At 40.4% G+C, this 27,682-nt stretch overlaps 1 protein-coding gene across 1 annotated transcript; it reads left to right on the top strand.

Annotated features, from left to right (window-relative positions):
- The first annotated feature begins 333 nt into the window (after positions 1-333).
- ergic1 (endoplasmic reticulum-golgi intermediate compartment 1) lies at positions 334-27,660 on the top strand. Its single transcript, XM_088932330.1, has 10 exons — positions 334-470; positions 10,712-10,773; positions 14,120-14,192; positions 16,710-16,804; positions 21,468-21,592; positions 21,892-21,996; positions 22,390-22,450; positions 23,505-23,605; positions 23,997-24,119; positions 24,991-27,660. Exons 1-10 carry the CDS (start codon positions 451-453, stop codon positions 25,096-25,098), a joined length of 873 nt encoding a protein of 290 aa, XP_088788456.1. The 5' UTR covers positions 334-450; the 3' UTR covers positions 25,099-27,660.
- Positions 27,661-27,682: the final 22 nt, after the last annotated feature.

Genomic DNA, 27,682 nt, shown 5'->3' with positions numbered 1-27,682 from the left:
GGCTGAACCGAGATAATTCTAGTTTGTTAAAACGAAGGAATACCATTCTCAAAAACTTAACGAGATAAACAGAGACATATCGACTAAATATATATGTAGGATGAAATACGGACACACTTTTCACCATTACCAACACTAAGACGAAGAAACGTTTAAATATTTTTGAATAACCTGCGTTCAAATAATAAAAAAGCCTTTTTACAATGAGCCAAACAATCTAAATGCTAAATGAAAGTACCTATCCGTATGCAGGCCTGTTACTGTCCCTTTAAAGACGGAGCGGAAGGAGAATCAAGCGCCCGCGTGTCAGTAGCCAATGGAGTTTTGCAAAGCGTCCTATGGTGACGTCACCCCCGGTGTGAGCTGCCGGCGGACAGAAGCGCAGATTTCAGCTGTGGTCCCTTTAACTTTATTTCTCCTTTGTGTTACAATTTATTACATGCAAACACCATGGCCTTCGATGTCAGAAGGTGAGTACTGCAGGTGCCCGTGTCCATCCCCAGAATGGCCTGGGTGGCTTGTTCTTCATCTGTGGAAGCTTGCTGTATGAGGCTGCTGACATCAGACAGCCCCTGTTGAGACTGCATTCTGCAAACTTGCAGTGCTCCCTTTTTTATAGAAAAGAAATTATTATTACGAAATGCATCCCGTACTTTGATTTATAACGAATAAGTATGCGATTCAGTATCAAAGAAACACGTCTGATCTAAAATCTTTGAAATTGGGTGAAGTGTCTAGAGCTGCAGACAGATCTAAAAACTAGTTCATTTATGGTTAATTCAGGGGATCGCAGAAACAATGTTGTGGGAGGGCATTTATTTTTTCCTTCTATCTCTAGGAGCTGATTATTTCTTTTGTATTGAGCATTAACTTTTGAGGCTGCATTTGAGGTTTCATTTATTTTGGCTATGTTGGTTTTTGTTTTTGCATTGCAAGTTCATAATTGCACAATGAACTTTTGAAAATCCCAAATATCTTTATGTACGAGAAATAAAAACGCATCACGCTGTGAAGTGAGTCGCTTTCATTATTATGATTATGAGTGGAAGCTGCGCGGTTTTAGCATTTCAGTTCATCAAAGGTAGAGAATGCTGTTTTGTCGTCGGTGAATGTTAATGTTTGTCCCTTTTACCCCGTATAACTATGATTTTATCTATTGAATGTAAGTCTTGACTGTGTTCTTGTGGTTTACTAGTTATTTCCAGATCTTACAGCATCTATCTAATTTGAATACCTTGAGAATTTTGAGGCTGTGTACAGTGCAACACGTATACACATAATTGGAGCTTGAACCACATTTTAGTTATGCTAATTAAACCCCTCTGTCACTAACTGGGTTCCAGTGCTACAGTGAACTCAAGTGAATACACAGAAATCAAATGAGATATAGGGTCATCATGGGTGGTACATAACTATTGATTATTAAATACTAGGTCTTGAGAGGTACCTATTCTAAAGGTTTTCCTCAAATAACAAATGTTTAGAAGTTATATAACTAAAAGAAAAAGTGAAAAGCATGTTCCATGTCTATAGATTATAGGTAGTTGTAGCTTTGTGTCTACTACTTAGATTTTTTATTTTTCAGTGATAAACTATTACAATAACTAATACAGAACAAAATCATGACGGTATCAAGTGGCACTTGGAACGCTTCCCAGGTATTATTTGCTGAAAGCACAGTGGTCCTAATGAATCATTAGCATACATCCAGGATCCTAGTAGGAAACAGGAACTAGGATATTGCCACGTGTTCAAAGCTTAGCACAGGTGAGCGATGAATTAGTGTCTTACCTCAGTGCGGTGGCTGTTCCGTAGAATGTGTGAAGGACAATGGCATTCATTTATCGTTAGTCCAAAACAGTTAAAGGCTTGCATAACCAGTTTGACTTCACATTACTATAACCATTAGTTTGGAACGGTTATAGTCACTCTTGTAAATGAGCTTTTCAAGTGTGCTCTTGTGCAAAATATGACAGAGGGGCTGTTTTACACCTTTTGTGTGCCCCTGGGCTACGATTCAATAGGCTACATTTACGAGTTACAGTTAAGAGTTTCCTGCACTGGAGCACTTTCTGAGAGTGAGGGCTGTAGCTCTAATTGTTAGCATTTGTTGAAAGGGAAGTGGCTGTTTGGATAATGTGCTGTTTAGCCAATGTCAGATGTCCTCTCATGGGGAAATGGCAACAACTAGTTTTTGAACGTGCCAATTACATAGGAATAAATTGATTCAAAAATCCTAAAGAATCTGCGTGTTAATGTTTAAGCTTTAGAAGTTAAACTGAGTTTGTGACCTCTGGGTAATAACAGATGCTCTGGCACAGTTCATAAGTATAGGGGTATAAACCCTGCTGTCTGGTGTCTTGGCTAAATTCCGCGCAGGGCTTGAACAGTCTGGCTTCAGTAGATTCTCCCTTCTCTGCTGATTGACTGTGACCCAGGTTAGTTATGTCATCTGAGTGCGTGACCTTTAAACATTGAGGCGCTCCGGCTTCATTGGTAAGACTTGTTTACCACCAAATAGAAAACCAAATTCGGCATTTTCATCTGAATTATTTGAATTGTTCACAGTGTTCACAGTGAACAGCCTGTTCAAACACTAAAATAAGCTGATACAAACGTTAATATCAAGCCATGTCTTAAGTAGTGCATGAATCTTACCAGCATTCGTGCATTGTGTAAGGTGAGGGCAGACATATTGGGGCTATTTCTGACTCATAGTTGTTTTTGGAAGCTTATATCATAGAAGCTCAGGTTTTAACAAAACCTTATACAGTATATCTGAGCATATCAAGCATTCTGGTGCTTACATTTAAGGCTTTAAATGGTGCATCCCTGGTCACCTGAAGGTGTTACTGCAGTAGCACATTCCTGTATGTCTCTTAAGGTGAGACTAAGCTTTGTGGGTAAAGGGCAATTTGGATTGCTGCCCGTGGCAATCAAATAAGTTTCCAAGTCACTTCTAAATTTTGCTTAAAGATGCACCTTTAATATGGTCTTTGCTAAGTAATGTCTTTCGTTTGAACTGTTATAACTCTGGTATTATTTGTTTTTATATATCTTGTCTGTTTTGTCTTGAAGTGCAAACACTTTGGAGAAAAGTACTTGCTTAGTCTAAGGGACATCCTCAAACCAATTTGATTTTGCTTACGTGCGGTTATTTGCTTACTAATCTCTTTACATTTATCATTTTCAGTTTTCAGCTCACTTAAAACGAATTGATCCCAGAGGTTTTTAATGGTTAATTAATAAAGACCCGCAAGAATAACCTTCGGTCATTAATTCTAACTAAAATGGATATTGAATTGTATTGAAGGAAGAGCTTGTATGTGGATATACCGAATCAGTTTTCAGTCATAACCCAGTGCTGTGTATCTGGGGAACTTTTCTGACTGTTTATAGTGTCCCCCCCACCCATGTTAAAACATACACATATATTAGATGCTTTGGATTCTTTAAAGCTCAGTCGACCAGTTGAATATTTGCTGTAGGTGGCAAATTAATCATGAAAATGCAAAAAGCTGTTTAGTCTATCTGTAGAAAGATTTTTCCTTGTGTGGGTAAGAGTTCCGTATTAGGGAAAACTTTTGACTTCTTTCATTCTGTCGCCGCTCGGTTAAAATAAGCCTGGATGTTGAATAATTGTGCGAGCCAAAGCTGGGCTCAGTTGTTTCTGTTCAAACTACCACACAGGGCAGTCATCTGAGCGTCCGTGAACCTACTCAGTTTTTTGACTGAGAGACTAAATTGGTCATGAATGTCAAGCGCCAGAGAAATCATCTCATTTGTCTAATTTAATTTAACGGGTGTTCACCTTCAGGTGTTGTTTTCTCCGATGTCTCCTCGTCTGAAGTCTTTTTCAAGGTTAATTTTCTGTGGTTCAGTGGCCTGAGGCGTAGATGTTGTCTGTTTGCTCTGCCAAGGAGCGGTAGGTACCGGCACCCCTCAGCCGTCTCATCCGAAGGTTGACGAATGCGGATCTGTAGGTTGGACCTGCTTTCTCACCTGAGGCGGGTGTTCCCTTATTACAGTGAGCCATGCTTACGGCTACGTATACAGTAGCTACAGAGACCGGCAGTGTCTGTCTTCTGCAGATTTTAAAAAGCCCTCTTGATCTGCCTTTTTTCTATAATACAGGCCAATACATTAGAATGTCAAAATTGCACAACATTTGAAAGCAGAACCGTTTACACTTTTAACATTAACATTTTTGCTTTCCAGCATCATGTTAGGGACAAAATGTATTAACTATTTAATATTTAACATATCTCATGAATCATAGCAAGGCCAGCTTGCTTTTAAAAACACTCATTAACCTAAAATATGTTCCTTGTAACATCCATATATAAAGTAAGTAGCTTCTTTCAGTTTATCTTGTTAGCCTAGAGTACCGTACTGCTGCTTCTACACTATTCGCTGAGGAATTAATTGAAAACATTGAATCAGTGGCCAAGTACAGGGGCCGACGTGGACTGATCCGTTCAGCAGTTTGGTCTATGTCTTGAAAACTGCTTTTATTCAAGATGTCTTGTTGCCTGTATGGGAATTAAATATACAGCTAGTCATGTACAGTGCGATATTTCCAATTTAAGCAAGCAGTTTGTGGCCGTGGTATTTTTTGAAATTAGATGTTTAATGTGTTGTTAGTGAGGAAATTGCAAAGGTTTCTGGGAGTGCTGTTACTTCCCAGGTCTGTGTCAGAGATGCAACCTGAGATATTGTGTCGCAGGTTTGCCTTATGTCCTCAATTCTGTGGTTCAGGAAATCTCATAAGTCTGAAATACAGTAACTATAGCAACACAATTTTGTTATGATTCTGTTGTCAGAGTGCATCACTTCCTCCTGCAACGTACATCTTTTTGGATTTTTGTGTCTTCCCTATTTGTCTGATGTAATGTCAAGTGGCGAAGTGGTTTTCAAAATATTTGGGTTACTTTTTTTTTGTGGGCTGCTTCAGACAAATTATGAAACTGCTAAAAGAGTTTTGGCGAACTGTGTCTTATACATGTGCTCCTAATGAGATATCGACTACTGCCCACACATTTCTTTTGCAATAAATAGGAAATGGCTTTGGTTCTTTATCAAAAGAGTCAGATTGGTTAATGATATTAGGCTACTGAGTGTTTGAATGCACATCTGTAGCAGCTTGGTGCCCACTGCCTATTGGGGTCACTGCTGGAACAGAAAGAGAATGCTCAGTTTAGGATTGTTCTTTTTGAGACAATATGGTTTTGAGACCTGAGGAATGTTCTTTAAAAGTGAGCAAGCACTATGCGAACTGACAGTTAAATTTACATGTTGTGGAGTGGCAGTTTGCCCACAGTGGAAAATGGGAAGACTTGTGTGCAGGCATGTGAATTTGTTTCACAGTATTTAAAATTCACTCTGCAGTTTGTTTCATTTCATAATGCGTAAGCTGACATGAAACTGAACATTATAGAGTTTTGTGCAAGTGTGTCGACAGCCACTTGATAATAAAAATGCATTATCAGCTTTACAGTACAGTAATTTCACGAAAGGTCATTGAAGATTTCTTCTTATTCGGCTCCTTTGGAATATAAACAGGTGAAGTCTGAGAATTGTTGTTAAGCAGGTATGGATAGTAATGTTAGTCTGTGGATAAAACTGAATGACTGAATGTGAGGCTTTAAGCAAATTAGTGCTTCAAAAGCCTCAGACAAAAGTTGGTTTCATAAAATGCCTGATATTTTATATCATGTGTTAATAAGAACTTTGACAGCATTTTACACATCTTGAGATGATTGAGATGAAGGTGATATTGCCCCCTGTACCAATCATTTATTTGTTCTGTTACCAAAGTGTAGCCACTGAACCTAAGAGACTACAATAATACTGTAAATCAGTAAATCAATGACTAGTTACTACATAACTAGACCGTTACTACATAGTTACATTTTGTTTCCACACATTACTGGGGAAAAAAAAGATTTGTACATGTCGATTCAGTGAAACGCAATCAAAGTTTTGGACACAGCATTTACAGAATTCGCAATTATTGGGTGTTCTTCTCGCCATAAGGCGCAGGACAGAAGGGTCAATATTTGTCACAATAAACTGCTTCCTGCACGTGCTCGTGGGTTTGCACAGGATGGGCTGTGCACGTTGCAGTGCAATCAGGACAAGTGTTCTCAGCCTTCTGGGGATGAGTCTGCAGACGGCGCGCAGCGGGTTACGCTTCTGTTTTATTCCTGGTTTTGTATTTTTATTTGGTTTTATGTTGTGAAAGCTCAAAACAACATAGAGGATTGATTAAGCACATGTTATGTGTTGAGCAAGCATTGCGTGTTAGACAAGAAATTTTAAAACCAATAGCGTTTCACCACTCTGCAGTGTTGAACCTGGAGTTGCATTCATTGGAATCCATGCATTTATTATTAGCTCTCATAGTAGTAGTAATAGTTTTATATTAATCTAGCTGCTAGCTTGATGATCAGTTCCCGTGCGTTTTACTTTAAAGGCCTACAGTCATTCTGTGTTCTCATGCATGCTTGACTGCCTTAGTGAGCACACTGGAGTCGTGGTTAACCAGGAAGGGGCTGCCACACCGGACAGACCCAACCTTGTCCATGACAATTCCTGGGAATCGGGAATTTCGCTGTGTAAACACAGGGTCTGACTGCTGTGCTGCCTGGTGGTGCCTTATTCATGTCCGGACTGTCTTTTGGAGTATGGAGTGCCCTGACTGTGTTGAAATGACCTGCCACTCAAAGGGAAGGACGTTCCTAGTTTGCTCAGTGAGCTTGGTGTGTAAAAATACCAGTCTGCTGGTGTCTCTGTCAGAGCTTTTGCATGGTTGACACTGATATTACTTCCTGCTGATATTACTTTTTGCATTGGTATTTTGTCATAGCTGTGTTTGTCTGTGTGTGTATATATATATATAATTTATGTGGACAATTGTTAAGCAGCTGCTGTGGTTTCCATTGGTTATCATATATCCTGCACATCTCCCAAACCCCATTAATTTATTGACTTGCTTTGGGCCTCCTGTCATCCTGTCAGTGGTTTAGATTTGTGTTTGTCAACTGGGGGACTTGAGAGTGGCCTTGAATACAGCTTCCACGCAGTGTCTGGGCACACTTCTCTCTTGCTCCTGAGAGAGATATCCCCTTGCTGACAGTTGGTGGTGAAGCTGTGTGGTGGGTGATGGTTCTGTTTGAAGAGCTTGAGGATTACAGATGGCATTATAAGGCCATGCTGGTTTATTTTTGAATTGTTGTCTTGGCTACAGAGGGAAATATTGTCATAGTTACAATAAGCAGTTCCTAATGAGATGCCCTGCTCTTTTATGAAAGCTGCAGTTTGTGACTTTGACCTAGCGTCAAAAGCTGAGCCTAAAAGTGCTCATTGTTTTTTTTTTCTAACTTTAGTGTTCTTTGAAAATGTTACAGTGGCATAAAATGTGCATGATAATATAGACACAGAAACAATACGCTTCTGTTCCATGTTACAAAAACAAATGAGCAAAAAACAATATGCATTTGGTACGTCAAAAGTCCTGGTGGTACAGTATATGTTTTCCTCCATTTGGAAAAAAAATAAATAAAACAATCTACAAATTAATTTGGGCTGGTTATAACTGTATTAAAACCACAGAGTGGCAAGTATTTCTGAGTTTTCGAAAGGAACTGGTGTATGTGACTGTGTGCTTTCTGTTGGAATGTAAGTCCAGGTAGCCGTAGAGGATGAGTAAATCAATGCTTCCTTTTCCATAAGCATGGTGTCTTCAGCAAAAGGTTCCATGACTGAATGGGGTGGCTATTTTGCAGTAGCAGCTCAGTGACTGTTTATGCAGGGACTAGCAGGGAACAGTGTGTTCTGAGGAGTTTTCTCTCTGTGCCTAGAACTACAAAGATCACTGGTTTCTGTGCTAAAAATATATTTGCATTTCCCACTCTAAAGTAAGAATAACAGCGGAAAAATCTGACATTCAAATGTTGTGGAAGCATTTAAAAAATAAAAATTATTTTAATAAGAAATATGGAATGATGAGTTTAATGTTCATTGTAATTGAAAGGTTAGTTGTGTAGTTGCTTTAATGATCTAGTTAGGGCTATGTTTTGTTATGGAAGTTGCAGCTAAAATCTCTGTTATTTTGGCCTAAGACCAGATGTGCAGATGTAAACAAGTCTCATATGGGGGTACTGGAATGACTTTTACAGAAAACTGGGTCGTGACAGCTGCTTAATGAACTTTCTGCAGAACCTTTAATTAGAGTTATTTGAATATTGATTAAATCCTTATTCATACAATCTTATCTAAAGCATTGTCTTAAACTACCACTGGAGAATACAGACGAGGCCATATTGATACCTTAGCATTGTAAATATGAACCCACTGCAGAGAGCCTTTCTCTCAGAAGCATCGTGGTTTCCCGAAACGTTGCTGCCTCTTTAAAACACTTTTTTTTTGGCGTGTTGAATTTTAGTTTCAGATGTGGAGAAAATTTGGAACAGCCTCCTTTATTTTTCATTTGTTATCATTGCTTCTAAGGAAGTATGGATTTATGTATTTGGCACTTTTTCTCGCTGAATAGAATTTTATTCCCTCATCCAATCTTTTCTGGGCACATTTACTTTCACGTAGTGATTTGGTGACTCCTCCCAGCTTTTCAGGGCAGAATGCTTTAGTTGTTATTAATATCCCCAAAGAAATGTAGGAATGCAAACTACAAAAAAAAACAACAAATCAGCTAAGAAAGTACTGCAAATGAAAGTACCCAATTGAATCCCAGTCAGATGTGAACTTGGATTCAGAATAAAAACTGTCGTGAGGTCTTCTCTCACACCCAGAGCAGTCATCTCCCTCTAGAGCTAGTGAAGTCCACATTGGAGCAGGGCTACAGTCCAGCAGTCTCTCAAAGTTATAAGACCCTGGGAATCTGATTACATTGACTCTGTTTAGGAGACCGATTGTTTAGTTTATTAACAGTTTAAGTGGAATAACTTAATGAAAGACCCAGGGGTATTTAAGGACCAGAGCTATACGCTTTCACAATTGGAGACACTGGATGGAGAAGATGTTACTTTCTGCTATGAACATAGGTTTTGTGGAACCATGCAAATGCGATATTCAAATACTGCTAAAAATACCTGGCATTTCCAATTTGAGTAAAAAGTAGATTAAACCGCCCATCTGTTCTCAAATGTGTGCCGCAACTTGGTGAGCACAGTACAGAGGGTTAGAGGGCTGTGTCTTCCGTTTCCCATGGGCAGCACTCATGAGAACAGGCTAATCCAACCTGCGCGAAGGAGAGGGGGGCTTGTTTTGAGACGCACAGCGGGGTGTGTGCTTGGACAGGAAGTCTCCCTGCTTCCTCTCCATCTTCGCCTTGCGTCAGCCTGGATTAGTGTAGTGGAAGGAATCTGAACAGATGTGGATGTTTGGGATCGGGGGGGAGTATAAGGTTCTGGAGAAGAGAGTTCAGGCCAAAAAAGGGAAGGCTTAGAAAAAGCAGCAGTGTGTGGGGATTAAATAGTTCTGCAGTTGAGCCATTAGAACAATTGCAAAACAAAAAGGGTATATTTGGCAGCTTTGTCTTTTGTCATTTATTCCCTTGACTTTATTTTTGCCGGATGATTAAACTGTATGGGACTTGAGTCTTTTTTCATATGAAGTCAGCTGTGCTCATTTTTTGGAAGTACTTCGGTGGATTTGTTGCTGTTTTTAAGTCGGTGTATGGTGCAATTCTAAATCTTGTATTTTAAGACACCCATTTAAGTGTCGGAAACTTAAGATTGTGTCCTGCAAGTGAACCCTACACTGCCATAAAAAGACAATTGCTGACTTCAGTTCACAGCAACATTGAAAACATCGTATTTGTTGCTAAAAAGTTTGAAATATTGCTCCGAGACAAATCATGATATTTTACGTGGGAAAGAGGAAACTAATTCAAGCTGACCAGAGAAAATGTAATCGATTTTTTTTCCCACAGTAAATGTAAAGGGGGTAGATTGAGAAATATGAGTCCTTTTCAAACCCTCAGTAACAGTGCGTTCTGTTCTTTTGTGTGGTAGAAAAGGTTGAGTAAGTGTTGCCATATGTTCAGTGGCCATTTAAAGCTGTACGATGACAAACCCTAGGGTGTTTGCCCTTGGCCTATTGCTTAAGATGACCGCAATGGAAGATGGAAGACGGCAGACGGTTCCATTTGGTGTTGCACTAAGAGTGAAATCCACTCTGACCGTGTCAGTGTGGGCTGCAGTAGCCAGGGCTTCGGATCAGCAGCTGAAAGGTTATGGATTCGATTCCTGGGTGAGACAGTGCAGCTGGCCCCCTTGAACAAAATACTTCACTCGGACTGCTGCAGTAAAAACAGTAGAACGCCCAGCTGGGTGTAAATGTGTGCAAATGATTGTTGCTTTTGGTTAAAAATGACAGAATAAATAAAATTAGTCACAACTGATGGATGGAATACCAATATGCTCATACTTCTTTTTGGGGAAATTTTTCTTCACCTTTCTATAAGTATAAAGGATTTTGAGGAGGAAATGTACTACACACCTAACGTGAAACAGATTGTTGTTGTCTCTTTAGCCCCAGGCCTACAGGTGGCTCTTTGCCAGACTGAACATTCCACAGCACTACAGTAATATGGCTGTGCTTCACTGGGAACACGGTGTGCCTTTACACACGGCTTGCTCGCAGGCACTCTGTTTACTTTCTGTCTTTTGTCTTTTGTGTGCCCTCACAGATTTGACATCTACAGGAAGGTGCCCAAGGACCTGACACAGCCAACGTACACAGGAGCCTTCAGTGAGTATTGTGCCAGACCAGTGTGTCCCCACCCTGCCTGCACATACTCCCTAATGTAGGCACTCTGATCTATGTTTTTCTGTTTAAATGCTACACTGTCAGAATGGTAAATGTAGGAGTTACTGCTGTCTTATTGACCTCATTACTTTTAATGCCATCTTGGCTCAATGGAAGCACAAAGATGGCCCTTTTCCAGCAACTGCTACTTTGTCTCAACTCTTAGCAGTAACAAATTGATTATTCATTAAGAACTCTGTGACACAGAGCTCTTGGTCATTGTCATTCGTATCAATGTCCTGTGCTGTTGCAAGCACAGGGGTTTAACTCTGTCTTGAGTAAGCAAACAGTCACCAGCTCTTCCTCACTGGATGAGTCTCAAGTTTCTGTACCTCCTACAATTGCATGGGAGTGGCCTGTGTAGCTGGCAGCTGTAGAAACAGCCCCACCCTGAGGATGACCCAGATATTACGAAACCAGAAATGGAAAAATTACCGTAATATACTATAATGTCATTTGTAGATTTAACCTACTTTACAGAACTCAGAATATACAAAAAATGGCATGTTGGCAAATGTGAGTGACAGTATCATAAAGATCAGTGTTTCAGACCCGCGTTAGAATACGTTCCCAGGGGAACTGTCCCAGAGAGGCTGTGGTCCTGCAGGTGTGTCGGTAGTCTTTAATGGTCGGTGAGTTGCCAGACCTGTGGGGGTCAGAGGTGGTAAAACCTGGCAGCAACACAATTTAAGAGCGGTTACATTCTAAACACTCAGTTTGCCGTTTGCCTTTCATGAGAAGGAATGTGTGTATGTTTATGAAGGGTTTGCTGCTTGTTACTGGAATGTTTTATTAATATAGTAGTTATTATTTTGAAATATACTTCAGTTAGGGTTTGGCTGTATATTTTAGAAACTTAATATGTACGTCTTTGATACAGTCCTTGAGACTTCATAGATTTTATCATATAAAATATATTTTGGATTTTGCTCTTTTGAGTAAGATTGATAATTTTTACTTATCATTTTTAGATTTCACAGGGGTGGGCTGTACATTTCCCAATCCAGCAAACGTAGTTTATAATGTCATGTTAATCCTCAAGTCACTTGCCCTGTTCCTCCAGGTCTGAGACGGCCACTAACATTGGCGCAGGGCAGAGCAGAGCAGGGCAGGAGAGGGACAGCTCCACATTGGGGAACAACCATTACAAAGGAAAGACTGAGCAAATGTGTTCTGTGATCAATACCAGTATTCTAGTTGTCAGTCGAACACCATTTTCTAATAGCTTTACAGCACTTGTCCAACAAGTGAATGATCAATAAAGCAGATGGTAATTATACATATTTTTGTAGCATTGACCATGATTTTACATTAATTGTAAATGTTGACTTATTAGTGCATTGTGCATAATTTTAACAACATCCCTCGATTTAAATTATAGCCTTCGATTTACTGGCTCTTGCGATGGATCTGTTTTGAGCTTCAAACAGAAGCCGTGAACGTGCCAGCTGTTTTCTGTTCCATATTTATCCTGCTCTGTTTCATGTTTCTGTAACTCTCCATTTCTTTATAATTTACTTTCCCACCATTCTAAACCTTTGTCTGGGACACTTGTAAAGTTTAAAAGCATCCTTCAAAGCATTCCCCTGTAGTATGTATTCTGACAAGTAGAGTAAGGAAGCAGTCGTTGGCACTGCGTACCAGGTTGCTTTCAGATGCTGATAGCCTTGATGGTTTTTTCCCAGTATGTGGGAGAAAAATGGAAAAGAACAAGCAGAGCTTAGTTCCATGTGGAAAAGTAAAAAGAAATGCATGGTGATTCTTCAAGGAGACAGTGGAGCAGTGCTATGGAGCCAAACAGAGCAGGTGAGAAAGGGGAGAGGTGATTTGGGGGAGAGGTGTGAAAAGCCGAAACTTGTAAGAGAATGGAGAGATTTGCAAGAGAAAGTGTTCCTTGCTGAGAGCATGATCCCTCCATTGGGGCCCTCTTTTCTGATCGCCCTATCATCTCATATCGCCGACCACCTAATCTGCGTAACCTCCTTGTTCACAGCTCCCTTGACCGCCCTAAACAACCATCCACACCTGGCACTTTTCCTTGCAACAGAACTCGCTGTATCACCTCATTGGGGGCAATGTTGAGGAGAAACAGTTTGAGAATGCAGGGGGCGATGAACTTATTACTGTGATCCAGTCAACAGATGCATGAGTATAGATTGAAAATTGTGGCTTGTTTCAGTCTTTCTTCATCGCTTTTCTTTAAGAAGGATGCCAGGCATTGTTTAAATCGTAACACCGTGTCTCTGCTCTGTTAGCCTGGCCCCCGGACACTCTGTTCTCTTTTGTACACATATTCTTACTGAGTTCTGCTAAAGTAAACTGCTTACAACACCATCGGCCTCAGTGGAATGCTTACATCTGGAAACACAATGCTCTGACATGGTCTGTTCCTTCTTCCTTCAGCAACTAAATGAAGTCATCTCTGTTCTTTAAACTCCACACACAGTTTTTATTTAAGAACTGGTTTTGCCCTGGAATGAAGCTTGCTCTGGTTTTGCTTTGCTCACATTTTGACTTTTTATGGACCTTCTTAATTTCATCTTGCTGTAGTCTTCTGAGATCTTTGTTGGCACAGCCCTGCATTTGATGACTGTGGAGTGACATCGCTGTTCAGAAAGGTGATTACGAAGTGTGTTGCGGTTCTTCAGCGGAAGTAACGTTCCTTCACATTGTTTTTCAGTGGATCATTCCTGGTGTTGTAATAATTATAGGTGTAGGTAATGCACTGCATGCCTTACAACCCGACTCATGAGTCAGGGAGTTGTTTTAGGGAAATTAGCTATTGCCTGATCACAGAATTATGAAGAAGAAGGGGGGTCTTTCTGTAACGGTGTATCATTTCAGTTCTTTTTTTCAGTGGTCTTAGCTCATAGCAGTTACGTCAACAAAGTTATCTAGAAATTCTTCATGTACCTCCTACTGCTGCTTCAGCAGAGAACAATATTTCTGGGGGTAGAAGGTCATTATGAAGTAAATTACCCTCCTTCTGCAAACTCTTCGGGGAATCAAGTGACTGAGTTGGAAAATTGACAATTTGACCTTGCTGAGATCTGCTTAACCACGTTTTCTCCAGTGGTATTGCAGAATACCATGGTTTGTTTTCAGCACAGTGCAGCAATAATGGATAGGCTGCCTGAAGGTAGCAGAGGGGTCCATTAATATACATATAGCAACCATCCAGTTATACCTGGATAAAAAATTCCATCCTTTTAACATGGGGTACTGAGACTGAGACTGCTGAATTTGTGTTTTAAATTTAATATCTGTTTTTTTTTCCTCTCCTCCCCAGTTTCAATCTGCTGCTGTGTCTTCATGCTCTTTCTGTTCCTGTCCGAGCTCACAGGATTCATAGCCACAGAAATGTATGTATAACTTGGGCCACGTGCCATTAACAGTTCAGTGCTTGCCCAGTCAGGCGTGTGAGTGTATGTACGTGCATGTGTGAGTATAGACACAGCTCCCTGCTGGATTAAAGTAAACATCCTACACACCAATGCAGTAGAATTGAGCAGCTTTCCTGCACTCGCAATGTAAATATCCCAGGTGCAATTTAGCAGCTGCATCTGGCCCTATAGGGTACACAAAGTCTTGTTCCTGCAAACTTATTTGTCTTGGGTGTTTTGGACATATATTATTACATATGTTATTATTTGCTTTCAATATCTTAAAAACTCTAAACAATCATGCTACTGTTTTTGAGCACTTTTCTACATTATGAAATGTAGAAATTCGTCTTCCTGTCTTCAGAATTCGTCTTCAGCATTTTGGAACAGTTAACAGAGAAAGAACACTGATTCTCCTTCAAGTCAGATCTGTACTGTGTTATCTGAGCCTTTTCATCTGCAAGGTACTGTTACTTCTGGCTTCACACACTGCTGCCTCAGCTGCTGTTCAATCTGAATGCCATTTGCCTGGCCGTCATTATGTACTTACAGTGCACGATCACAGGAAGACGAATGTGGCTCTAATAAGTCAAACTCTTGTTTAATTTTTAGGTTTAAAAATAGTCTTTGCAAAAGCTTCAAAACATACTCATGCTTGCTTGTTTTTTCCATCTATGTAAGAGGGTTTGGATACGCTAAAAGAAATTGCTTTTCTTGGACCTTTTCTGTGTGAGGTTGCTGTGTTTATGGGGGAAGCAAACTTTTTAGATCTCCCAGGTGGAGCTGTTGCCAATACAGTCCATTTTGTTCCATGCAAATATTTAGGTTAGGCAGTTCCAACAACAAAGAGTTGGGGTTAATTTGAAACTTTACACTTCTATTAGACTGGTTAGTGGTTTGAGCTGTATTTAAGCGCTGGTACATAGATATTGAGGCAGCACTGGTATGTTTCTAGGCTCATATCTGCTTGGTTGTGGGCTTGAGTCCCCCCTGCAGATACTGCTGTTGAGGGACTGTATCCCAGGGGTGCTAGTCCACCCAGCTATGTGATTAAGGAACAGCATTACTAGGAGTTAAATCCCTGTGATAAACCAGTGTCACATCCAGGGGGATCACATGCTCTCCAGTCCACTTAACTCCATGGAAACCAAGATGAGTTCTGGCCCAATTAGAGTTACAACTGCTTGTCAGGACTTTTCTGTTGCACCCTACATAGATATTGAGTGGATTTATTCTTGTGTTATTGATTCACATTGACATTATCTGTACCCAGTTTGTTACTGTGCCTTCTTTAAAATAGCAGCTTAATTCGTTGAAACATTAAAATATGATGATTCAAATGGCTGTACATACCCCATTATGTTTACAAAAGGGCATAGTTTAAAGTTTCACTGAATGTGAAATATGCAAACATTTTGTTTAAAGACTTTTCTAAAATGTAATTTGGCACAGTATAGAAAGATACACCCCACATTACGCTTTGTGCTTATTTACTGTGCCAGCAATTAACAATAAGAATACTCAAGAGTGAGGATATTAATCGCATGTGATCTCAGAAGTTACAAGTCTCTGGAACACATTGCTAATGTAGTTACTACTGTATGAGGCATCAAGCCATTCTTTATTTTGGGATGCTCCGTCAGGAAATCGATTTACCTCATGATTGGACAAACATTTAACTGATCGTAAAGATAGCAATTTCTCTGTGGTCTTCCTGATGACCAGATGAAATGTACTGTGGCAAGGCCAGTTTCAGTTTGTGCTGCCCAGTGTGTGTGTGTGTGTGTGTGTGTGTGTGTGTGTGTGTCAGGGATGTCTTGTCTATGCCCATTGTCTGCAGGATTAGGCTCCAGCCCTGCTTTGCACTGGTGGTTATTGAAAATGAATGGATAGATGACATATTGATTTATTTGCCTGATGTTTTCATCTAAAGAGATTTTCATTAATTGTCCATTTATCCAGCAGGGTGTTTTCCTGGAGAAATCCCCTTGGTCAGCGGTAGAATAGTAATGCACCTTCCAGGATTTGAAACCACAACCTTCAGTTTCAAAATGATTCAAAAGCCCTAAACTCAAACTTTTACATTGATAAAAGTGAAGGGATGTGTAGTTTAATCCTCAATCCTCACTTTGATCAATGAGCCTAGCTATTGCCCTAATTGCTGTGCCATTGTTTTCTAGATGCAAGATATTTTATAGAAAGCCAAAGAGGTCCACATATCTCCATTTAAAAACACCTTCTGTGTTTTCTAGGGAAAGCATTGATCCTGTTATGGAGAAAATATAGTAAGGACCACAGTCAAACACAGAAGATCTTGGGGTTTTGAAAGGATCTTGAACTGTAGGGCAAAACGTTAAGCAGAAAAACTGATTGTTTCAGTTAACAATGAAACATGTTCTCTGAATTCTGGGAGTTTTTGTGTGACATGGTCTTAAACAAATTTTGTGTGAGTTTCAGTGACTCAGTAAGTTTATTTGACATTTCTGTTTTCCACAGAGTAAATGAACTGTATGTGGACGACCCAGATAAGGACAGTGGAGGGAAGATAGATGTGAGTTTAAACATCAGTTTGCCAAACTTGAACTGTGATCGTGAGTATATATATAAAATACATCTCTTTTCTCTAAACGCCTAAATACATGTATTGCTTATACAATTGTATTGCTGGTTTTTATTTTGTATCATGAATCAGTCCTAAAATAAAACAGTTCTGGTTTAAAGTCAATGCACTGTTAAAAGAAGAATAGCCTGCTTTTGCTTTAAAAGTGCAAAGGGTTGATTTATTTTTTCCACGTGCTTAATTCTGTGCTTATGAATTTGGAGCTTATGGATGGAATGAAGCCTACCATGTAAATTTCTACATATTCAACCTCAAACTTGCTTCCGGTGTGTATTGTGAACATCTGTGAGTGTTTCCATCCAAACCTGAAAAAAACGAAAGGATCTTTATCCGGTGTTTTAAAAAAAGATGGACAAATTATGGCAGTTTAACAAGTTATGGACTAGGTTTTTCAGGAGACTCAGATAAGACAGTTGAGATCTTTTCCCTATAAAAGGCAGTTGATCAGTGATCGCTGGTTTCCCAGGTCCCATCTCCCTGTGGTTCCTGATGGATTTCAGTTTTTTTCTTTGCCGCATCATCACTCAGAAATTCCACATACAAAGCTGCGCTCAGTCCAGCGCTGTTAGATCAAAGGCAGGGGTCAGTGCTGTGTGCCAAGGGCAGAAGTAAACACTGTCTCATTTCTTAACTGTTACTCAGCCTAGAAAATAAACTTTGTGACAGATCATAATGGGTAATATGTGAAATGAACATACATGAATGTTTCTTCCTACATACCCTCTTATAGCAACTAGTGATGGTGTGGTGAGCGTATAAGTTAGAATGATTTTAAAATTATTTCACAGTATTTTGTTTTCACATCCTAGGGCTTCTTAAAATTTTAAACCACGCTTATAGAAATGTATGAGGAAAAATGAGAAGTAGTTCCTCATTTTAAGTTTGTGAAAGTAGGAAACCAGCCTAATGTGGGAGTTTCATTATTTGCTAATAGCTTCCCTTGAAATCTGGAAAGGAAGTGCATCTTTTGGTCAAGTGCTGACCTGCCTGCTGCTTTCACTCTTAACACGACCCAACCATGGGACAGGGTCTTAGTCCTCTGTCTTCAGTGACCTATGCTGTAAAATCATATGGTTTAATTTTGAAATAAACAATAATTGTGGACTTACAAGCAGCCATTGGGCACAGGCAGGGCAGGTTTGTGTTCCAGACCTAATGTTCAGGTTTGACCTCAGTGTCGTTATCCCATCCATGTAGAAAGATGCATGACTGTCTGTCCACAAAACCAAATGGAAGTGAAATTGCATGAACTTTCATCAGTATTGTGAGTTTCGTCACAGCAAAGCAAACTTGCGCATATTATAGCTGTGTTCACAGACGCATGGGGCTGTCCGAAAGTCTAGTGCTGTGATGTCCTGTCTGCTACGGTCCCCTGAGTGTGGGAATAACTCAGCCCTTGTTGTAATATTGCAGAGTATAACCACAGATAGATGTTACTGCAGACTGAGTTGTTCCAAGATTGTGGTGATTATGTTGGTGATCTAAACGTGTTTTCTTTCAAAACAAATTAGTAGGATGGGTCGTGAACTGTAGAAATTCTGTGACTTGGAAATACTGAAGGACTGAAAGTTCCAGACATCCATGCCTGCATTGTTCTGTGTAACTGTGGCATAATATCAAATGAGTGCGCATAAATCGAGGTATCAGAATAAAATGATACTTTGTTAGTTATACAATTGTGACAATGAAATGTTAAAAGAAAATAAAGAGGAAAATCCTGTTTGCAGTTTAGTTGTCTAATTCATATGACAGTCCTCTCCATGGAATAAATGCCATGCTCCTTTAATAAAGATTCAGTCAGGAAAGGGATGAATTATAAGATTTTTTGCATTTATTTGTACAGTGACTAATGCTGAGAAACTGCTTTAGTCACTCTTTACAGTAAAATGATTACGCCCAGGCAAGGCCCTTCCAGCAGGATGATTTCTCTTTTTCCTGACCACTTCTCTCAGAAAGAAACAGTACAAGCGGCCGTTTGTGCCTGTTACCTTATTTCTCTGGGCAGGCCAGAGGGTCTTCACCTGATTTCCTGCAGTGCAGGATTGAAGTCTGATCACCTGCCCAGCTCAAGGAAATTAAACTTGCCTCTTCTGTTTGGGGTTATATACCATTTTGAAGTTGTATGACATGCAGGGGAATGTGTGCACGTGTAAGTACTGAGAAGTATTGAATGCTTCGTTTGTAAAAAGAAATGTGAGGTTTGCCACATTTAATTCACGGCTTCACCAAATTATGAGAGACTGCTCCCAACAGGTTTCTCTCCAGTGGTGATTACAGCTCTGGGCCAAAATCCCCTTAGACATCAGTGGGATCCCTCAGTCCACAGTAGCTGATGTAGTTCTGCAGAGATTTGTAAAGTGATTCACTAGCTTCATGTGGCCTGATCTTTTATTGCTATTGCTGTTTTTTGTCCTCCAACTGCTGCCTGTAGCTGTCTGGATTGACGTATTAGACAGGTTTGATCTCCAGTGATGCACAGAGGTACATGCTATCATCAGTCATGCCTCTTGAAACCTCTTCCGTCTATCTCATCTCACAACACCCATAGGATAAAGCCTGGTCTGATGCTACTAAAACCATTTAAGCTAGAGTGGAAGAGGAGAAAGAAAATCCTTAGATGTAGAACAGCCAAGAGAGAAACAAAATGTATATAGCAAAAGGAGTATACGGTAACTTGTTGGTCGTTATTTAATTTGCTCACTTTTATGATTTTCTCAATTGAAGTATAAGGAAATCAAGAATGATGAATTTTCCACGGGTTTTTTTCCTGTTTTTTGCCTCTTCAGGAGCAATAGTTTTTGTGAGAAGCAGGCATCACGTTTAAGTTACTGTAATGGCAGAAGGTAATTGTTCTTATGCCATTAACTAATACTTTGTTAGACTAAGTGACTGTTACTTTAGGGTTGAGGCCAGAACTTGGTTCATTTTAAATGTCGGCTTCACTGCGAGTTTCTGTGCTTCAGAGTAAACCATGCCTATAAGGAAAATAAATCTATTGCACAGATGTCTAAAAATACAAAGTGTATCTGAAAGATACGACTGTTTCTTAATCTTGCTTTTGTATAAATTTAACAGTTTGCTAAAGTATGCTTCAGTGCATGAGAAGGAACCCTATTTATGAAGATAATATATCCATCTTAATTACTTCATTGGAAAACAGTCTGAATCTGAATAATGCGTCATAGATTTAGAACAGGGAAACCTTGTCTCTTTTATACACATTAATCACTTTTTTTACAGAAAGTAAGATAAGATTGTTTTTTTTTAATCTGAGCCTGGAAGCTAGACAAAAATAGAAATGACCTTGCTGTATCTGAGATGAATTACCTTTCAGGCTCTGGCATCCTTTTGAAAGTACAGTAATAAGTGATACAAGTGGTTATTGACTTTCCATCATGAGAGTAGAGGCATTTTATGCCAGCAGGGTGCCAGAAATAGCACTTTGCATGAGCCTTGACAAAGTGCTTACTGAGTTGCCCATTTTCTGTTTTGTTGTGTCTGGGTGCCTGGTGTGGGAAATTCCTGCCTCGTGTGCTTTCCTTTATTGAGCTCAATACATAGAGTAACGCCATGTTGGGACTGATCTGCGGACAAACTGCTGGGCTTTCCCAACACTTCTATACAGCACATTTCATGTGTAATGTGATCTAGTCTGGTTTCTTTCACACTTTCGGACAATTTTTTCATGTCCTTTGAAGTTTATTACTTCTTCTCTTGACACTTTGTGGGGGGAAATTAGATGCACAGGTGCTAATACAAATCAGCTTTGTTTTTTTAAAATACCTTTTGATACAGGCAGCACAAGGCTAGGTTACCAGATTCCATCCATTACTCTAATACCTCCCACTGTGTTTTGTCGTAATATTGAATATTTGGAAGATGTATAAAAGTTGTACTTCATACAGTTAAGAGTGTCTCTTTGTCTGAAAATCTGTGCATTTGTCGAAAGCCAACAACAAGAAGCTCTCTGGGCTGTAGAAACGGTCCAGTTCAAAACAAGCGTTCACTTTTTTGGGCAGCAGTGTGGAGCAGTGGTTAGGATCTCTTTACTCCAGACTGGGGGGTTGAGGGTTCAAATCCTGGGTGGGACTTTACTGTGGATCCCTTAGGTACCCCACTCAGGAAGTGTTCTGACTTCTGCAGGATGTCACTGCAAATAAGAATTTCTCAATTGACTTTCCTGCTTAACTAAAGTTTTTTTAAAAGCTGAAAATGAAATAAATCTGCTGGTAGTGGATATTATGTAGCCAGGGCAGGTAACTTGAGAACTTGCTAGAGAAATCTCAAAAAAGTCTAATGCTGTTTAACTTCCTTTTGATTATTTTGTAATGAATTTTGTAGGCTCTGGCTGTTTGTATTTCTTACTAAATGATTACATTCCTTCTTGCAGAGCTGATATCAAAGTGCACCTGAGTTACTCTGAACTTATATCTTTCTATTTGCAATCCTCTGGGAAAAATTCTTCTCTGTAAATACAACTGCTTCCGATGTCTGTCCATGTCTCCTAACGTCTGAGGTGCACAAGGTGTCAGGATACCGCTGTGGCTGAAGAAGGACAGTTTTTTCTAGGGGCAGACCCAGTCTCATTGGTTTTTCTGCTTGTCTCCTTTTTTCCTTTGTGTTTCTTCTTGAAGTCGTTGGGCTGGATATCCAGGATGAAATGGGCAGACACGAGGTGGGCCACATTGACAACTCCATGAAGATCCCTCTGAACGGTGGTCTGGGCTGCAGGTTCGAGGGGAAATTCAGCATCAACAAGGTAACGTCAAGGCCCTAGCTATCGAGAATCAAAAGGAGTGTTTTCAAAGGATGTTCAGATTGTCAGAGCCTCGCATTAGTGGCTGGTTGGTATTGGAGTAAGTGTGTGGAATCCCATTGCCACAAGCAAGAAAACACGTCTGGACGCTCAGTGACACATGACACGTCACCTGATACCCAACAATGTGTGTTTGGAACATTAATAATGAATTTGAAGCCTCTGTCAATAGTGTTGACTTGTCTACACAAAGCTACTGTGTGTGCGCTATGTCTAATGCTTGTGTTTGGTGTCTCTAACAGGTGCCTGGCAACTTTCATGTATCTACACACAGTGCCACTGCCCAGCCACAGAATCCTGATATGACCCATATCATTCATAAGCTGGCTTTTGGGGACAAGCTACAGGTGACCAACTTCTGTGTGAAAGTGTTGAGTTACAGGGGAAATAATTTATTGGGATTAATTTCTTATAATATTGTTAACACTCAGAAACCTGCGATATTGACAAATCTGTAATTAAAGTGCTGTTCTCTGCCTGTAATAATGTAAGGTATTAAAGAAAAGGTGTCCGCAGGACCACATTGAAAGCTAATTTGTATTTTAGTGTTTCTAAATCTGCATAACCTCTAGCTTTTCAAATCTAGATGGCAAAAAAATTAACACAGTCCCTCTGTGAATGTTCAACTCACCTACATAAAAACTACTGAATTTGTGTAAATACTTCTTTTTTCTGGGTTGGTAAGATAAATGCCAGATTGAGTTTTTTTTCTTTTAACCTGTGTTTGTTTTCCATTGTAGGTTGAAAAAGTCCAAGGCGCTTTCAATGCACTAGGAGGAGCAAACAGACTGGATTCTAATCGTACGTAAAAAGTGCAAATCCTGTAGTCTCTCCATCTAATGCAGGGACGGAAACCACAGCTCTTGTTTTGAACAAACTGGGTCCTATCAAGTGGTGGTACTTCTGTTATGATTTAGTGTCTGGATCAGCAACTCTGGCTGCAGACTGCAGCTGATGATTAGGTATTTAGGCTGATGCAGTCAGTTCAGAAGTCATCTTAACACAAATGAAGAGAAAGCCACAAAAGTTTAACTCCGCTTAGGACAGGGTTATGTGCTGGAGAATGTGCACGCTTTGTTCTTCTTTTAGCAGAAATGGTTATATTTGTGGCTACATTTGTGCAATGTGTGAAACGGTCATATTAGTCAAGGTCTCTTGAGTCATTTAGTGGTTACAGCTCAGGAGTTCGATTCATCACAGGTATGAGGGGTTTATGTGGATGGGTCTGGAGGGTTTATTTTGTCAGCTGGTGGTTTCCCAGACTCCGCTATTCGTAAAAGACGCACAAAAGCATTGCTCTTCTCCTTGGGAAAGGTGCAGTGTGGAAGGAGCAAATGTCTGTTGCAATTCTTAAATGGAAGCCATTTTATTTGTTACTAATCAATGAGTGTGGCTGGGAGGTTATCAATGCTGCTTCACAGCTCTTGGTTCCTGGATTCGACTCTGGATCGGGATGACTTATGTGTGGAGTCTGTATGTTCTCCATGCATCTGTGGGGTTTTTAGCCTACTACTCCAGTTTCCTCCCATTACGCAAAGACCATGCAGTTGAGGCTAATGGGTGTTTCTAATTGCTCCCTGTGTGCATGTGTGTCTGTGTGCCCTGCTTTGGGCTGGCACGTTTCCTGCTTTGTACCCATTGTTTGCCAGGTCAGGCTCTGGTTCACGGTGACCCTGTACTCGACCAAGCAACGGTGGATTACATTACACTGTGAACTTCAAGTGTAAACTAGACGGTATTGACTTGTTAACCCACTGTGTGCAGTCTCTTTCTGATCAGCTTAAATGCAGTAGTAGCGTGACATCATAAGTCAACTGGCTTCTTTATTCTGCTTCTCATTCTTTTCTCTTTGCAGCACTGGCATCTCATGATTACATCTTAAAGATTGTTCCCACTGTGTATGAAGACATGGGGGGAAAACAGAGGTTCTCTTACCAGTACACAGTAGCCAATAAGGTAATAGTCATCCATTGATGCCGAGGTCAAACGGACAGTGGTGTCTTTTAAACACCCCCTTAAGTGGTTACCCCATTGTGAGGCTTTATATGTAAATCTTAGAAAAGTCTTTAAAAAAAAACCTAGCAATTATTCCAATTCAAAATAAAAAAAAAACTTTTATTAAACATGAATGCTCACAGTGTTGGCTCGGGACGCCATCTAAGGTGGTGGGCTGCATGTCGAGTCACTTGTACGCTGGCGTTAAATAAAAACGGCATGTCGCTAAGAAGTGAAACGCCTGCTCGGAAGCACTAGTGCTGCTCGGCGTACGCGAGGGGACTGCGCTCTTTCCCACTTCGAGTGGAAGCGAGCTTTGGTACGGATCACTGGAGCTGTCCCTCTCCGGCAGGAATATGTGGCTTATAGTCACACCGGGCGCATCATCCCCGCGATCTGGTTCCGCTACGACTTGAGCCCCATCACGGTGAAGTACACCGAGAGGAGGCAGCCCTTCTATCGCTTCGTCACCACGGTGAGTCCTGCTGTGTGCACACGGGGGCCGGAGCCCCCAGAGGTCAGCACTGCCCCCTGCCTTCCACTGAGCACACACTGACGAGTTAGCTAATGAGCACCTTCAGTGAAAAGACTAGAGGTTGCTTGTCTTGTCTTATTTTTTGTTCCCCCCTGCCGGGGTAAGATTTCAGGTCTCTCCACACATGCAAGCAAAGGCACCTTGCAGGTTAAATGCACTGTCAAACTTTTTAAATACAGTTTTTAATAAAAAAAAGCTAGAAAATGCTCAGTTAGTGTTATGAAGAACATTATCATGCGTCCGCTTTTCAGCCTTAAACCCTTTTGAGAATTCCCTCTCGTTACTGCATTCCTGGGGTCTGCCAAATACTTTAAAAGGTGTTCTCTTTTGCCACATTTAAACGTTGTGGATGTTCATCTTTTCTTTTCTCAGAGCTCAATATCAGTACAATTATTTGCCAAAAAAAAAAACATTCCAAGACCTGTGCAATGTTCACTTGACGGTCGCTTTGTACAGCATGGCCTTGTTTGGAGACAGAGCTGTCAAGGTGGAAAGAACAGACGATTTCCTGCCGCAGTATGTTTCAAGCATCTGATGATGTGGCACCTCCTGATTGGTTGTTTCCTAGCACTGGTGGCTTGTGTCACTGTTGCCACGGTGACAGGTGTCTCTGGACATCTCAGGTGGATTTTCCTGCCGTCTTGCAGGTCAATGAGCGTCTCTTAACAGGCCAGTTAAATGTGAAGCCTTTCAAATACACAGTGTAGCGTTAATGAGTTTAGGAGGTCTCTTACACAGTGGCAGGCTTCATGAGCGCTCTTACTCGAAGATATCGGCTGCAAATGACTGACAGAAGGTGCTCTTCTTGCAGATATGTGCCATCATTGGAGGAACGTTCACGGTGGCCGGCATCATTGACTCCTGCATATTCACTGCCTCTGAGGCCTGGAAGAAGGTCCAGCTGGGAAAGATGTCCTGAGTCCGCAGCAGTGCCACGAGTGCCCTGCAGGGGGCGCCCACAAACTCAACACAAAGAGATGACCGCTAGTTTTCATGCCACTGGGACCGAGCAGAGCCAGTTTCCCAACCTGTCCGTTTCTATTCCCCTGACAAAATAAGAGCAAAGAGCCTCACGGGTTTTATATTTTTTTAAAGTGCTAGTTTTGTGTCGTTGTTGTATTTCGCTGTTGGTCTCGCTCCACACTCAAAGATGAGTGCCTGTGCACTACAGTCAGACAAGGCCACAGGCCCATTGTTGTTACTGACTTCATTCCCTTCTAAAGAGGAGCTGACCGCAAGCTGTAGAGCTCAGCTACAAGAGACAACTTTTGACAACATATCAAGGGCAAAATGGATCAGAGGCAATGGCACCAGTGTCTGGTAAACTGGAAATGAGCTAATACAGGGTCAGATGCAGACAGTCACACTGAGAGGCACAGGTGTTAGAGTACTGTAGGGTAAACAGGACAAATCCAGCATTTTACATGCAGGTTATTTTAATATGGGCGGTACCTGGTACTGTAGATCTAAATGTGACACTGAGGATGGTTGGGCACTTTAAGTTGCTGTAGTTGCATTGGCATATGTGTGACATCTCACTTGTGAAAGAGAAAATCATGTTCATTAGGTACGTCACAACAATGCGGTATTGTTTTAAGAAAAGCAAAAATGCTTTTGCCCACAAGGAAGATTACATTACACAACCTTTACAACTCTGAGAAATACAAGTCGAAGGAGCAGAGTACTGTGCGTGTTTAAATGTCCTTGAGCCTATACCAGAAAACAAGGTAGAAGGCAGGAGAAAAGAACACCCAGCCTCAATCACTTAATCGGAGAATGTTTATGATCACACGATGCCAAATCAATATCTTCCTACTGCCTGAAATGTAAACAGCTTTCTGTTAAACCCTCATGAGTTTCCTGTAGTAGCATTATTCAGTTAACCCTTTTCTACACTGTTTATACAGAATGTGATTAAATGGGCAATAGACTTTTATACACAGTCCATAAAGATGATAACTCTTTGATATGATCTGGGAACACACACCCTTACAGTTTGCTGATCAACCGGATAAGTATTTCTGTGCCTTTATCCATGCACTGCTGTTAACAAGTGACTTGAGCTGAAAAAACAAAATGGACACCATTCTTTTCAGAACTTAGGGAAGGAAACCTAGCCAATACTACCAGGGCGTAATAACTGAAAAGATGCATGTCATATATGTTTACACATGTGTAGCTGATCCAAGTAACAACACTGTTTTGCCACAACATTAATGCGTGAATTTATAATGCCAGTGTCCTTCAGATGTATTAGCTGGGAAATGGCCTGTTTGACAATAAGTCAAATCTAGTGGGCGATCATGTTGTAATCAGCTGTTCGTTGTGATTAAGTTGTGAGTTCAAATCCATGTATCGGCAGTTCCAAGTCCCGACAATAGCAAAGGTGCAGTGCACCATCTGTTGTGTGTACTTTTGTTGTGAAAACGGTATCGTCTCAATTGGAGACATTTTTGAATTAATCAGTTCTTACCTTCAGACCACTTGGGAGTCAATTGCATTGCATTTACAGTGGAGAAACCCAGTTAGAATTGCAGTAATCCATGAACACAGACTAATGCACAGTATGAGCCTCAGTATTTCTCTGGTGCACCCTCTAAAATGTCAGATGTGTTTTCTTTCTATAACAAATCTGTGTGCCATTGTACTCGTGAAGTCTCAGTATTTTTAAAGCTTTTTTGCACTTTTTGTCACACATCTCTATAAACCTCTCAATAAATGACATATTAAGCCAATGTCACACACAGGGTTCTGGTAAAAAAAAAGAAAATTCTAAAAAAAAATATGACTGACAATACTCAGGAGTGGACCAGGATGTGCTGAAGTACTTATTTACAACCTTAATCCATGCAACAGTCTGCGATGAAGCTGTTATAGTTTGAAGTTACTGTAAGTCTGTGGTTTGTCAAGAACTTTCCCATTCAACAGAACGATTGGGAGACTCTAAACATAGCTGCCTTTAAAGGAAATTCATATGACAATCCTCCATTGTTTGTAAATAGACTTGAGACGAGTGTGACAGAATTTCAGCACCTATTTAGTCTTTGTGAAATGAAGAAGGGAGGAACATTCCAAGAGTCTAGGTAGATGTAGTATGGGAATGTGCAACAGTTACCAGTGTCCCATTTGTAGAGATGATTTATTTAAAAAAGTAGATCACTGCCTAAAGAATTCTCTACTGTGATGTATTCTGAATTTTCAGCTGGAACGGCAATTGCTAAATGTTATGTTTGAGGAAACTAGTGTTCTGTAATTAATGTACAAATCTACAGGTTTGTTTCTTTTTTAACTTTTATTTTCAAAATCATATCTTTTTTTTCCAAAATCAAGTTGTTGAATGGCTTACTTGAGTTTTATTTTTTACAAACGCTGTTTTTTTTTTGTCTCAATGGAATTTGTTCGGTCTCATCCTCAGTGTTGTGTCTCCTTGTGTTAAGTTTTGTTCTGAATGTTTAATAGAAGTTTTGTTTTCAATCGGACAGTCTCTGAGTATTTTGTTGTGG

The sequence above is a fragment of the Atractosteus spatula genome, chromosome 14, assembly GCF_055471065.1.
Source record: "Atractosteus spatula isolate fAtrSpa1 chromosome 14, fAtrSpa1.hap1, whole genome shotgun sequence".
Lineage (NCBI taxonomy): Eukaryota > Metazoa > Chordata > Actinopteri > Semionotiformes > Lepisosteidae > Atractosteus > Atractosteus spatula.
This window is presented reverse-complemented; position numbering and strand designations above follow the sequence as displayed.

What these genes read in the sequence shown, in the direction of transcription:
- ergic1 (XM_088932330.1), top strand. Translation starts at nt 451, where the DNA reads ATGGCCTTCGATGTCAGAAG. An exon ending in CTTTTGGGGACAAGCTACAG is followed by an intron (nt 21,997 to 22,389) that starts GTGACCAACTTC and finishes TTTCCATTGTAG; the next exon opens with GTTGAAAAAGTCCAAGGCGC. An exon ending in AAACAGACTGGATTCTAATC is followed by an intron (nt 22,451 to 23,504) that starts GTACGTAAAAAG and finishes TTCTCTTTGCAG; the next exon opens with CACTGGCATCTCATGATTAC.